A 14,104-nucleotide genomic window follows, 5' to 3' on the forward strand; every position below is an offset into this window, starting at 1 on the left:
CAACCATCCACTAAAAAGCTCAGCTCCCTCATCCTCTCTCTCTTGGAGGATTTGAACAGCAGCAGCAGATGGAAGCTCTTTACGAAGGACTCAGACTGCCGGCTGGGGCAACGGAAGGAACCAGAGCTGCGCCTGGCGAGTGGGAGAGGAAAGCTCCTCTTGCTCCCACCTCCACTGAGAAGCGGAGGGCCAGTGCAGGGGAACTGCCAGCTCTTCCGGGGCGAAGATGCACGTCCTCCTAGGAGCAAAGAGGAAACTTGAGAGCTGGGAGCTCCTGGTCCACAACTGGGGAGGGGAGGGAGCTGGGCAGCTCACAGGGCCACCATCACCTTGGGCACTGCAAACCCTTTCAAATGCGACGATAAAGCAGTTCTCTCAGGGATCCTGCAAACCAGCTGCAAGCAAAGGAGTTCTGTGCACAGCAACATAAAGAAATTCCCACAGTACAACTTTAGTTAAAGAAAGTTTAATATATATATATATATATATTTGTATGTATATAATATGTTTTATTATAACAAAATAGGCAGTTATTGTGGGTAAAATATTCATTAAAATCTGACTTCTAAGAACATATTTATATTTCAGACTCTGAATCGTCTCTTATGATAATCTTTCAGAATATTTTCAGAACAAAATTAATCATTCCTATATGAAGTACAAGCTTTTAAAGCACCTAAACTGTATTTGGATTCAAAAATGTAATGACCGTTACCCATTGATGATATCAGTAAGACACTCCAAATAGTCTTGTGTGTGCTAGTTTAAAAACAGGAGATACTCTTGCCCCCAACAACGGCATCAGCAAAAAATGAAAAAATAGACTATAAAGAATATTCTTATGAAATTATGAAAATGGGTTTTCCCTTGTGAAATAATGGCAACTCCATTTACATTATCTTGGACATTTGAACAAAAATCTCCTATTTAACTGCCTGTAAAATAAATGTGTTGCCAACAACAGAAAACTACAGAACTACGGCCTGCAGCCACCCCGTGAATCAAATCATGCAGGTCAAGTCACGCGTGCAAAACTGCTCACCATTTACATCATTAAGACCACTTTTCTTTTGTTAGGAAATATTTAAAAGGGTGTATATAAAGATTTGTTTTCTCAAAATCTCTGAAGGATACTTTCCCTTAAACATTAAGGAGTTTTACCACAAAATTCTCCATTTCGTATCCACACAAGCGGATCGAGCCACTGCCCTTTGACCCTTGAGAAAATGGCCGCCCGCCAGCAGCTTGTGAGAATCCACACCATTGGAACAAAAGGGGGCACTGGGAAAATGCTACGGGAGCCACGGGGGCCCATGCAGGACAAGGGCTGCCCCCAGGTGGGAAGCACGGGAGGGGGGAGGCACAGCGGCCCCCGCTGGGCGGCCTTCAGAGCTTCTCCTTGGCGGGGACCCAGATGTAGGGGCTGGAGTGCTCCTCAATGACTTGCTTGACTTGGTTGTAGATTTCTTCCAATGTGTCTCCTTGCACAATAGCTGTAGAGGAGAGAAGGAGGAGGAGGAGGCTCTTGAGGGCCTGGACTGGCGCAGCTCTTGCACCACTCCCCCCAGCACTGAAACCCCCCAGCCGCTGCCTTGAAAGGAACACAGCTGAGCAACCAACCTGTGAAATGTTCGGTGAATTCTTGCTCCAGCTTCATGGCTCTCTCAAAGGTCTTCCGAGCTTGCTCATCCGTCAGCCGCTTATTCATTTCCCTGAAATTACAGCACAAATCAAACCAAGCTACTGATGACAAGGCTCAGCCATTCGGATGTGATGTTTAAAATGAAGCACCTTCCTGCAACCCCTGGGGGGCACCACGTTGGCGACTCCTGAGCTACCCTCAAGCAGCAGCTCAGGAGCAGCAGAGTCACTCTGCTCTTCTCCAGAAGGCAGAGCCAAAAACCAGAAGAAGGAAGGACAGACATTTTGCTTTTAAAGTTTGGCTCTGTCTTCTTCCTGCAGAGGATTGGACCTTTGCTGGCTGCTTTTTTTCTCCTGCTGAAAACAGCAGGATATTATGGGTTGTGAAATACACTTAGCCCCCAGGGAAAGCTCCCTTCCCGGAGACCGTGATTGATGACCTTCCTGGAAGAGGAGGCCACATGCCGCAAGGAGGGTCACCAGAACATGCGCAGAGAGGAAAAGGTCGGAGGGGGCAGGACAAGGCCAGCTTTCACTCACATGATGTTCTCCACTGATTTGGGTTTGATGAAAACGGAGATTGGGTGCAACTGGGCGATTTGGAGCCTCTTGATTGCGTTTCCGGAGACATCGAGAATGCAGTGCTTCCCCTGAGGCACGGAGGGAAGAGGCATCTTAGAGCAGAACATCCAAGGCATCGCTGCTGGCAGACAGCGCAGCCAAGCCTGTCTGCATTTTAAAGCCCGGCGGCTGAGACTGAGCACCCTTCCCCCTTAGTTTAGCTATTTGCAGACATTCCCTGGAAAGCCATTTTCTTGGGGTTGAGAGGAGGCCTGTTTGGCAAACCTATGGGGACCTGTGGCACTGCCTTAGGCAGCAACTCTAGGCCCACTTCCTCCGCAGTGTAGCGGCAAATTCAGAAAGAAGGGTCCCATCCTGGCAGCCACACCCCTTCCAGATGAGCCAATAAAAAAGAGCTCTCCCTGGCCTTGCCCAAGCTCCTCCCCGTCAGAATCACCCTGGCCAGCTTTCTCTTTGGTTCCCTGTGGTGGAATGTAGCAGAGCTGCCTTGCTTGCGCTGCAGGGCGCCTTGGGACTCCAAACCCTTCTTTGCTGAGCTTCCCTTTGGGACTGCCATCCTAAGACTCACAGTAACTGCATCTGGGCAGAGCTGAGTTGGAGGAGGAAACCTAAGCAGGGGAACTCCTGATCCAACCTCTGGTATTGCCCCCCCCCCCCCAGGTGCAGATCTCAGCCAACATGCTTCAAAGGGAAATGCACAAGCAACACAGATCTCTTTTGCGTGTGCCGACCTGCCCCTTTCTCAGAGGGACCTACAAGGCAATCCTCAGTGGCCAGTTCTGCTCCTTTCCCTTGGATGGACTCCAGGCAGCACAAAGGGCATGGAAACATTTTCTCGGGGGCTTAAAAGCTCTTATTCGAGGCTGACAGGGTGCTGGGGCCAGGAGGGACTTTGGACCGACTTCTTCTGAGTCATGGTGTGATGGGGGCAGACTCAAAAACCATACATATCCCTTTAAAAATCACAATATTTTGGGATTTCTAAAAAGACCCAGGTAGTGCTGGGCACTAGCTTTGCTGTATAAGATCTTCAGATATTTTCCATGACACAACTGAGGCAATGGACTGAGGGCACTGACTTCATGACATTTAGTTAATAGAGATCTTTGGGCTCAGGAGGCAGGCTCCTGAAGCGCTGGAGGCTTAGCGGAGGTCCCACAGCAAGACGCCCTTTCCTCCTTGTGAGGCTGCGTCATGACTGATTGGGGAAGGAGACCCTGGGGCAGACCAGGACCACCCCTCATCTCTCCCAAGCAGACTTTGGAAAGAGAGGAGCTCCTTTACCTTCTCTGCCACCTCCCGCACGGACTGGACACTCGTTCCATACAGGTGGTTGTTGTACTGGCCGGCTTCAATGAACCTGTGATCCTGGATATCTTTCTCCATTTGTTCTCTGGACGTAACAAAGTGGTAATCCCGACCGTCCACCTCGTAGTCTCGCTTTGGCCGGGTCGTATCTTTGCGGAAAGAGACAGGCAGCTTTTAGGCAGGCAGGCAGGCAGGCCCAACACACAGCAACCTCAACGCTGACTCCAAATACTGGCACTGAGCACCTTCCGCTTACTGCGCACAACAGTGGGAGGAAGCAGATCCAAGGTGGGATCCTGGCACCCTACAAGTGCGTTGACCTTCAAGTGCTAGATCAGAGTCTGACCTTCACATCTAGGGCTGACTGAAGCTTCCAGACGGCCTTCAAAGGCAGCCCCATGTGGAACGCAGGGCAGCAGTCCTGTCTGGATACAGGAATGAACCCAGCCTGCCTTCTCTAGATTGGCCAAAGTGGAGAGAGGGCACTGTGTCAGCCGCCTCCAGAACAGGCTGAGCCCCCCCTCACCCAGCAGCCAACTACCTGCCTTGTGTGGACCAAGCCCTAGCTTGCAAAGCCCTATCTCCCCCTGCACTGAGTCCATTCCATTGCCTTCCTGGATTGACAGGAGCGAGAAGCACTGCTGGGTGTCGTCTGCACACTGGTGACGCTCCAGTAGGTTTGGAAAGGAAGAGCCCAGGGATGCCAGCAGGCAGGGGGAATGAGGAGACAAATGGGGCCAGGGCAGGGGAATCTCATGGCCTCCATGGGCCAGATCCTTATCAAGATGGGCCACATGGGCCAGATCTGACAGGCAGGCAGTGGGGTGTGTGGGTGTGCACAGCTAGCAGTCAAACGCCCCGCGGCAGCTCTGCAAAGTGCCCTTTGAGGCAGCCTCTCCCTTCCATTCACACGGCACTTGGCACCAAGAGCCTGAAGCCCATCTCCATGACTGAAGAGGCAAAGTGCCCTTTGAGCCAGCTCCCAACCCCCACCCCAATTAAAGGACAGCACTTTGCTCTGTTGCACCCTTAAAAGGGAAGGAAAAGGGCTACAATCTTTGCTTATCAGCTGATGAGCAGATTAAATCCTGCTGCCGAGGCTGCATGATCCCGTTCCCTGTGCAGGATCAAAATCCTGCCCTCAGAAGGTGCCAGGCTGGTGTTAATACAACATTCTAAAATCAGTTCAAATCAAATTAATGGCAAGATGCTAGGAGGATGCTGTGCCCAGCAGCTCCTCATGGCTCCTGACTGAGAAAGGGTCTTCTCTCCCCCAGGGAAAGCACTTGTGGCTTGTGCTTGGCTGGGGACTGCATGAAAGGGCTCTTGAGGGCAAGAGGCATCTCTGCTTGCAGCCAGGCAATGCCCAGAGCTGCCCAAGGGAGGCCCTGGGTGTCTCCATGCCAAGCAGGAGGACTCTGGCCCCCGCAAGGGCTCTGCCCTCACTGCTGGCTCCCAGCCCAACAACACCCCTGCACTGTGACCCTGGCCTGCTCTTTCCCAAGCTGAAACACACTTTTGCCTGTGTGACAAAAGCTTCCCTGGTAGGCCTTTGCCATACATACGTGGAACGCAGGATCCGAACTCGTCAGGGAATTCGGAGATGAGGTCGTCATTGATCCGGTCTTTCATCGGTCCCAGAACAATCACAGGCCGCGTGTAGTTGACTGAAGGGGGAACAGAGCCAGGAGTCAGAGAGGAAGGAAAACAACCAACAACCTCCTGTCCCTTCCCCCCCAAGTTCCTGGGGGTCAAAGGCTCGCCTAAGCCAGCCTCCCTTCCCCCCCCCCCCCCCCGTCCACCTGCCAGCAGGAGTCCCTGTTGGGCATTCTGCTCCTTCCAGAGCTTTGCTCGGCAAGAACGCAGGTGAAGGCCTTTCCTGTGGCCATGGCCAAGTTACGGGAGACATTGATCTGACGGCTTCCCCTTCCGACGGCAGGGGCAAGGAACCTCCAGCCCACAGCCCTAGTTGGGACAGCACATGCCCCCATCCGCCCCCCCCCCTTGAGGTCCAAAGGAAGCAACTCCAGAGCAACGGCTGGGAGCTTGAAGGGAGCCCTCTGTACCTCCTAGTGCAGCCAAGGGCACTGGGTGCCAACCAGCCTGGTGGTGCTGAAAGCGAGCCCTTGGGAGGTGTGCTTGCAAAGGAGAGCCAAAGGCCTCTGTGGCCTTTTTGTTTTATATGCAACATGCTACAAACCTTCCTGCTGAGTAACAGGCTCGTAAGACAGGACGTATTCCTCTTGGCCACCTGCAAATTCAGATACACCAGTTTAGAGCTGGAATGTAGTGTCTGCGTAAAATAATACAGATGTACACACGTCTCTCTCATATATAAGACTTTTCAGGATAAAAAAACTGGTATAGAAGCCAGACAGGAAATTAATAAGCACCACTCTCTGTATATATCTGGTGAGCCACAATCTACTCTTAATTATATTTCAATTAAGGTGAGTTTATTGTGGTGATCTTAATAGGTATGCCTCAGTTTAAAGTAACATATAGCTAAAGAAGCGACTGGGGGACGCTGTTTGTCACACACTCAACATTTCGCAGGTGGCCACAGGCCCAGAAATTATGAGTGACCCCTCCTGCCACATTTCTAGAATCTTATTGAGGCTAGAAGACACAGGACTCTATGGTCAGGCGGCTTGAGAGTGCTCAGGGAGTGGAAGACTTTGGATATGATGCCTTAAGCCAAAAACTACGTAAGAAAATAAAAAAACAAAAAAACACAAGAACAGACTGTCACTGAAATTAAACAACAGAACAACGGAGTAAATTAAGTACAAGTTTAGGCCAGCAGTGCAGCAATGCGGCTAAAAGAGAACCGGTCTCTTGCCTGGAGTGGAGCTTCCTGAGAGGCGAGGGGTCTGTGAGGATCAGCTGCTGATCCGACCCTCTCACACTCCCAGCAACCGGCCTATCCAGCAGAGCGGAGGCACCACGGAAGGAGGGGGTCCGTTGCTCAGGTGCCCTGCCCAGGTAAGCTGGACTGGGGAAGAGCCCCATCGCAAGAGCCAAAGCTTGACCCCCCGGCAGAGTTCAGGTACGCTCTGCTGCCCAATGGGCGCCTTGAGAGATGCTTCTAGCTGCAAGCACAGGGAAAGAAGCCAAGCAAGCCTTCCTAGCCAGCCCCAAAGGGAGAAGATGTGGGGAAGGGCCCCAAGACACTCACGGTAGCTGCTTTCGCTGTCGCTGGCGTTGGACGTCACGTGCTCTGAAACGGGAACAGGAAGGAGAAAATGAGGAGCTGCACCAGACCAGAAAGAATTCCCAAAGAAAAGCAAGACCAGGACAAGTGCCAGACGGGGCTGCCATGACTTGCACTCTGCAGGGAAGAAGGCTCTCTCTCCACATTCAATGAATGCGGCAGGGCTGGGGCTGGGCTGAGTGCACTCTACCAAAAGGCAAGAGGACGTCTGGATGCAGACGCAGAACAAGGTGGCCCAAACCCCAGAGGAGTTTCTGCGACTTCCCAACTCCGCCTGGAGCTCAGAGGCAGTGGGAGAAGCACAGGGCACAGAGGGAGCCTCCGTCCACATCCAGGCCATTGCTGCCTCCTTGGGGATCTGCCAAACCTGCAGCATGTGTCATGGCCAGAGGGGCTGCCACCACAAGGGCCAGATGGAGCCGGGAAAACCGGTGGAGCTCAGTGGGTCAGGCTAGAAAGGCCACTGCTCTGCCTCCCCACCGCTGGTCTAAACTGCTCACACCCCACCTGCAGCGACGCACCAGATCACCTGGCAAAGGCACACGGCAGGAGCTGGGAGGGGGCAAGAGGGGTCAGAAAGGGGTTCAGCAGTCTATAGTGTGGAAGAACCTGCTGAAGCCCACGTCCTCTGAATGCAACTTTGGCGAAGGCACAAGCATTTAACTTGTCAGGAACTATAAACGTATTTGAAGAAGACCTGGCCTAGCAAATCTTCATCTTGGAAGCATCCCCAGGGAAGGCCGCCAAAGTCACTGCCAAGTCACTGGGCAGGAGACAGGTGACTCTTTGCTTCATGGGCTAGAAAGCTGTGAGCTGCCAGCCATTACAAGCATGCAACAATCTTTTTGAGCTTTCAGAGCACTCCTGCCACACCAAGAGGTATTCCAAAGAAGGATAGATAAGGATACTCTGGAGGCACAAGGACCCACCAGGAACCCTCTTGTGTGGAGACAAGGCCACATGGCAACACTCAGAACTGGAAGTGGTTTCGGCTGTAGGGGAACCTCAGGACCTCTCTGTGCTGAAGGTGATTCGGAATGTGGAGGTAAGCCTCTTCTAGGTCTACAGAGGCATGAAAATTCAGACTGCAGAGCGCCCTGCCAATAAAAAGTGACTCTATCCTGAATTTTTGATGGTGGATGAATTGTTTGAGGAATTTCAGGTATAAGACATGTTGCATTTGGGTACCATTAAAAAAGATAAAGTCAGTCCTCAAGAAACAGTCTTTGGGTGTCACTGCCTCAACAACCTGAACTCTGAGAAGATGAAGAATGGTCTCCTGCATTCTTTGTTGCTTCAGCGGAGACTTGGACATGGGGCGGAAGCAGTTCCCGTCCTGTAGCCAAACCCTAATGACTTGTGCTGTTGCAGGTCATGGAGAACTGCAGGAGTCCGCCCCCCCCCCCCCGGCATAAGACTGGCCTCTAGGTTGCTGTTGCTGGAGACCAGCTCCAGAGGATCTGAAAAAAGAGCTGCTGAACTTGTCACCAGGACGAGCCCATGACAGACCCTGGAAACAGGGCCTCCTCCAGTTCTGGCAGCTGAGCAAAAATATTGCCCTGCCCCCTGGGGCTTTCTCTATCTGAAAGGCCGATAAGAGAAATATGGCCCTTGAGAGGAAAAGTATCTGTGAAAAGAGCACCCATCACCCCACGACAGGAACCCTGACAGGTTTATGGTTTTATGTCTATGCTCTGGGAACCGCTAGGTTAGATTACTGCAACACGTTATCAATAGGGCTGCCTCTGAAGGCAGGTCGGAAACTTCAGCTGGTGCAGAATTTGGTGGCCGAGCTGCTCACAGGAGCAAGACCATCTGAGCATGTTGCACCTATCCTGGCCTGACTGCGCTGGTGGAGTGCCTTCTGTCAGCTTCAGTTGGGGCTCAGGATCTCAACACCTTAAGAACTCCCTCTCCCCATACAAGCGGACCCAGATCCACCCTTGTCATCTGAGGCCCTTCTCTATGTCCCCGTTACCTGGGAGGTTTGGAGGGTGACAGCATGAGAACAGGACTTTTCTGTGGTGACTCCCTGATTGTGGAACGCTCTCACCAGAGAAGCTCGCCTGGTACCATCATTACATGTCTTTAGTTGCCAGGCCAAAACATTCCTTTCTACCCAAGCCTCTGGCCATTAAACAATTTATGGTCTGTTAAAGGAGGGGAAGTTATTATGCTTATTTTATCATTATGATTTTTATTATGTGTTCTTGGTGTTGTACATCACCCTAGAATCTTTTGATAAAGGGCAGCAAAATAATAATAATAATAATAATAATATATTTAGGCACCTTGTGAAAACATTTCTCTATCACCAGGCGTTTGGCTGATTAACATTCTACAGCCTTTTAAATTGTGGGAGGGTGGTTACTGGTCTATTTTTGTTTGATCATGTATTTTGTGTTCTCATTTTGCATTTTTATGTTGTGAACTTCCATGTGATCTTTGGATGAAGAATAGCATACAAATTTATTAAATAATAGTAAAATAATAATAATGATGATGATGATGTTTTCTTCAGGATCAGTAAGCGCCTCTTTTAAAACATCCCCACCAAAAAGCTCAAGTCCCTCATAGAGACTTGTTGAAAGGGTCCCCCTGGCCATTGTCTCTGCTAAGCCAACACCAGGGGAGCCGTGGAGAAGGGAGGAGAACCCCAGGGGAGATCTACGGCAGACCTGCATATGGCTAGAGGCTCTAGCCAGAAAGAGGAAACAGATCAAGCAAGCTGCTTGACAGAGGCATAGACTCCCTCGGAAGGTGGTGGGCTCTCCTTCCTTGGAGGTTTCCAAGCAGAGGTTGGATGGCCAAATGTCTAGTTGGGATTCCTGTACTGCAGGGGGTTGGACTAGATGACCCTTGGTGTCCCTTCCAACTCTACGATTCAATGACTTTTGTGCTTGCAAAACAGGGAAAGGTTTCCCAGCCTCCCAACTAAAAAGTAAATGGAAGTGGCATGACTTGGAGGAGGAGATGGCAAACAAGTGTGGAGGAAAGAGACCCCGGGAGGAATGAGCCTGGGCCCCTGGAGGAGGAGGCCTTTCCTTCTGTCTCGGTGAGGAGGGGCTCAGGGGCCTCTGGGAAGAGGGTCACTTACTCAGGCCTTTTGATCCCATGTCTTCAGGGATCTCCTGCAGAGAAGTTCCCAGAGGGCAAGCAATAAAGAGACAATCACAAAGAAAATAACCGTCAGTAGCATATCAACGAGGGGCTACGGCAAGGTGGTCCCAAGAGCGTCCACAGGGGTCCAGGGGGGTGCCCAAAGCTCAGCCAGAAACCCATTTAAGGGCAGCACTTAAACCTCCTGTCCCTCAAACCCACCTCTGAAAGCCAGAGTCCGCCTGCCTTTTAGCTGCAGCCAACAGAACTCGCTGCCCCCCCCCCCAAATCAGCTGCGGAAGGAGAGCTGGGCCAGCCCCTCCCTGAGGATGGCGGCATCTCTGCCCCTGTGGCAGCTCTTGGGACCCCTTCAAGGCAAGGCCACGTCTGGCACGCAAGGCAGGCCCCCCGGCACATCCGCAGCTGGCGCTTGCCCTGCCCCCACCCACATACTTACGGTCCACATCACTGGTTTCTTGCTCACTCTGGTCCTTGTTCTTGTAGAAGGGAAATTTTCGGGAAAAGAGGTTCTTTTTACGCTTGTCATTGAATGACTGCTGAAGAAGAGAAGGAAGGAGGGGCAAAACAAAGGAGGTCGAATGTCCAGTGTGTCACAGAGGCCCAGTCCAGCAGCTTGGCAGAGGCCGACTTCTAGGACCACAACATGCAGCAGTTCGAGGCTGGCTGGATCCCCTTCCTTAGGAGGGGAGGGGGCAGCTCCCAGGCGGCAGCTGGAGCCAGGGCTGGGGCACGGAGGGAGAAGGGCCTGGGGAGCAAGCGGCCAGCTCCATTCTGAGGAAGCACTGGCTGCGGGGAGGGGCTCTGTCTCTGCAGGCTCCCCACAGGCCGCCGGATGCTGCTGGCAGGAGTGGGAAACAGACCCCCTTCAACTGCTCCTTAGGAAGAAGCAGGAAGCAGCTACAGGGACCTCTTGCAACACAGACTTTCTCAGAGCAAGTTGTGGGGTGGCTCTCCTCTGCAGGGGGCTCCGCGGTAGAGCATCTGCTCTGAATGCAGAAGAGCCCAGGTGATACCCCCAGGATTTCCAGGGAGGGCGGGAAAAGGATCCCTGCCTAGTACCCTGGAGATCCTCTGTCCGTCAGTGCAGACAATACTGAGCTGGGTGGACCACTGGTCTGACTGGGCATAAGGCCGTCTGGTGTGCTCTTCTCCCTGTTCTCTCTGAAACTCTGGCTGAAAGGCAGTCTATGCAACGGAGACAAATAAAAGGGAGCCAATGTATCCACCTCCATCTTCTCAGGAAGGTTTCCTGGGCATTTTCAAGGTCAGGTGAAGCCACAGCCAGAGGCACAAAGCAGCCTGAGTCGTGATGTCAGAGCCGGAGAGCAGTGCCTGGAGGGAACATCCACGTGGCTCATAATCCAAGCACCACAAGCACAAGGGGTCATTGAGACCCCCCCTCAGCCACCTGACCCCACACAATGCATGAATATCCAGAGGGACCAGGGACCCTCAGGGGCTACAGCACAAAGAGGATGTCAGAAGCAGCCCAGCCATCTGGACCCCAACCGCTGGCAGCTCAAGCCAGTCTCTTAGCTGCCACTGAAGTCCAGCAGACCCAAATGCCGTGGGACCTGCCTGGGCCACGTCTGATCTCCTCTTCCTGCTGCAGCCACCTGCTGCGTGTCCCTGGTGGCAGCAGAGGAATGGGCAGGGGCAGGGCAGAAGAGCCACAGCTGAAACTCGGGGTTCTTGCACTGGAGCCCCCCTTGGGAAGAAGCTGCGAGCCAAGCCCTCTCCCCAACACCTAGAGAATCATGGAGCTGTCAAGTTGGAAGGGACCCCGAGGGTCATCTAGTCCAACCCTCTGCAATGCCAGCAAACTGCTGCAGGAGCTCAGTTTAGTCAAGCAGAGCACACCATGAGCAACGTGCGCCGTTGCCTGCTCTGTTTTTAAACCGTTTGGACTGGAAGGCCCAGGGCGCAGCTCCCCACGCAAATTCACCTCCCTGGTAGGAGCTGCCCAAGCCTCTACCTCTGGGAGATCACGGTGCTGCAAGGCTCCTTCTGGCTAAGAGGGACACACTGGAGCTCTCCTGTCTCCCAGACAACAGCCATTTCCTGTTGTGCAGCGTCTGGAGAGCAACAGCCTCACCTACTGCATGCTGAGTGGTTAGAAGTCGGCTCCAATAGCAAAAAAACAAAACATGGTTAGAAGTAATTATGTTTTGATTTGCAGAAAATATCAGCCATGTGTTTTAAGGCTCTTACAGGCAGGAGAGTCTTGTTTTTAGTACTAAGAGTGTATTAACTTTATTAAGCTCTCACAGCCTCTTTGCAGAATTGCATCATTAGTACAAATGGGTTAGAAAAGGAAGCAGAAAAAACCCCACAGGGTAGCGGCCACTCGACATTCTCCTCTTACGCCGGGTGCTCAACGCGGCATAAGCTGATTTTGCCCAGGCAAAAGGACAAGCAGGTCAGTGGCTGATGCCTGGCATAAAAGGGGTGGGGGTGTTTGAAAGAAGAAGAGATGGAGGGGGGGGAGGGACAAGCACAGCAGCTTCAGTTTTCAACACCATCAATTTTGCCTCCTTCTGCTTTGCCATGTTAGGTGCTAGAATTAAGACCAGGCTGCCACATTGCCAACAGCAAGCATGCACAGAGTTCCCAGGAAGGTACCAACAGAGAGGAGGAAAGGGGAGGAGAGAGACAGAGAAAGAGAACTGGCAGGACAAGAGGAAGGCCGCCCTCTCCAGAGGGCCATGGGAAGAGGAGGGAAGACAGACGGGCAGTTCTCTCTCAATGCCAAGCGTAGTCTGGTTTCCACTCAGGGTCATGCATGGGTCTGGTGCAGGGTTAGGACATGGGAGCCGTGTGCAAACTTGGCAGCAGTCAACATACAAGGCTGTGACTCCAACACAACCAGTTTTCAAAACGGCACGGGACCAGGGCTGTGTGTGCAACACCCAAACTCTGTGAGCTGCCCCAAAGGCCCGTTTGCACAAAGCAGTATTTGGCTGCAGCAGGTGACTAAATGTGTTCTGCTCTTTCTTGCCATAGGGTTAGGGCACCCCCCCCCCCGCCCAGGGCCTGAGGCTTCCCCAGGCACAAGGGCTGAAATGTGGCTCTGGAAAGGAGACCAGGGAGACCCCTCGGCTCCAGCCCCACATCCTGCAGCTTCCCTGCCCTCCTGCACACACAGCCCAGCCTGGGACCAGCCCCGTTCCAGCACCAGTCTGCTTAAACCCATCCCAGTGCATTCCCAACAGTTCCTTTTCACACAAAGTGTTCAGTGCATACATTTCATGCGGGCGTCTGTAACAGATGTCTGTTAGCACAAGTCACGGAAATATTTTTTTAAAAATAATGTTGCTGGTGTGTTAATTTGGAGTCTACTGTAACAATCTGTTCTACCCTTAAGATTTTGGTATTTCACACAGCTTTGTGAAAAGATAAAACATGGCTGATGGTCCACCGAGTCTCCTCCCCTCAGCTGCTCTTCCTCTCTGGTCAGCTGGCCTGCTCCACCCTCTCCTGACTCTGCTCTCCCCTTCCCTGCTGCCTCCCAGCTGCCCACAAGCATGGGGTTACGTACCTTCAAGGCTGTCTCTGGGCACCCAGGGGCATCAAGGAAGGAGCCAGGAAGCCACAGCCCTCACCTTTCCTCATGATGCCCCTTCAAGGGACAGAAGCCAGGTGGTCCCACAAAGGAAACAAAACAGCCAAGTGCACAACATTCCATGGACCATCTATCCATCCATCCATCTCATGCGCTTTCACTCCAAAAGGCTTTTGACTTGAGTTTTCTTGGGTGGCCCCTGGGTGACCAGACTCTCCTGATTCTAAAGCTGTTTTTAACGGAGGATTTTCCAGAGAGGAACAGACCAGGAATGCTGACCAGGAATTCTCTTGTTCCCCAGTAGCCAGTCCTGTACCCTGACAGGAGGCCTGCAAGCGGGGGCCAAAGGCAACACCCCCGCCTTCAGAAGCAGGTGCTAGTGGTTCCTTTGTCCCCACTGCCAGCCACCGAGAGGGCTCTCCTGCTCTACCCTGGATTTCTCTAGTCCTGTCTCCACCTAGGAGATGCCAGACTCACAGGGCGCTGAATCGCTTTCCTGGCCAGTCACCCCACCAGCCTGTAGGGCAAGTGAGCATGCAAGGCTTTCCTTATGAGTTTACAGTAGCAACAGCGTAAAGAGTCCAAACTCACCCCTTTGTCACCTCTTGCTTTAGAGTTGAATTTCACTGTCTTTAAACGAGCTCGTTCCTTCTTCTCAACCCTGCCAGAAAAGCACA

At 52.4% G+C, this 14,104-nt stretch overlaps 2 protein-coding genes across 15 annotated transcripts in view; both read right to left on the reverse strand.

Moving 5' to 3' along the window:
- PIGZ (phosphatidylinositol glycan anchor biosynthesis class Z) overlaps positions 1–14,104 on the reverse strand; it is a 113,068-nt gene that overhangs the window by 45,651 nt on the left and 53,313 nt on the right. The window lies entirely within an intron of this gene.
- The window catches only part of DLG1 (discs large MAGUK scaffold protein 1), a 93,104-nt gene continuing 79,450 nt past the window's right edge, over positions 451–14,104 (reverse strand). For 8 of the 14 annotated variants that reach the window (XM_083442022.1, XM_083442021.1, XM_083442020.1 and 5 more), the window contains 9 exons: positions 14,019–14,088; positions 10,302–10,401; positions 6,710–6,751; positions 5,732–5,782; positions 5,097–5,198; positions 3,508–3,680; positions 2,182–2,291; positions 1,621–1,712; positions 451–1,493 (listed from right to left, as the gene is read on the reverse strand). In XM_083442022.1, coding sequence (XP_083298148.1) covers positions 1,387–1,493; positions 1,621–1,712; positions 2,182–2,291; positions 3,508–3,680; positions 5,097–5,198; positions 5,732–5,782; positions 6,710–6,751; positions 10,302–10,401; positions 14,019–14,088 — 847 coding nt within the window. In that variant the 3' untranslated portion in view covers positions 451–1,386. Of the gene's footprint in view, positions 1,494–1,620; positions 1,713–2,181; positions 2,292–3,507; positions 3,681–5,096; positions 5,199–5,731; positions 5,783–6,709; positions 6,752–9,842; positions 9,877–10,301; positions 10,402–14,018; positions 14,089–14,104 lie in introns of all 14 variants that reach the window. The other 6 variants (XM_083442024.1, XM_083442031.1, XM_083442027.1 and 3 more) reach the window with 2 other exon arrangements.

Source organism: Podarcis tiliguerta, assembly GCF_965153285.1.
Source record: "Podarcis tiliguerta genome assembly, chromosome: 5".
Classification (NCBI taxonomy): domain Eukaryota; kingdom Metazoa; phylum Chordata; class Lepidosauria; order Squamata; family Lacertidae; genus Podarcis; species Podarcis tiliguerta.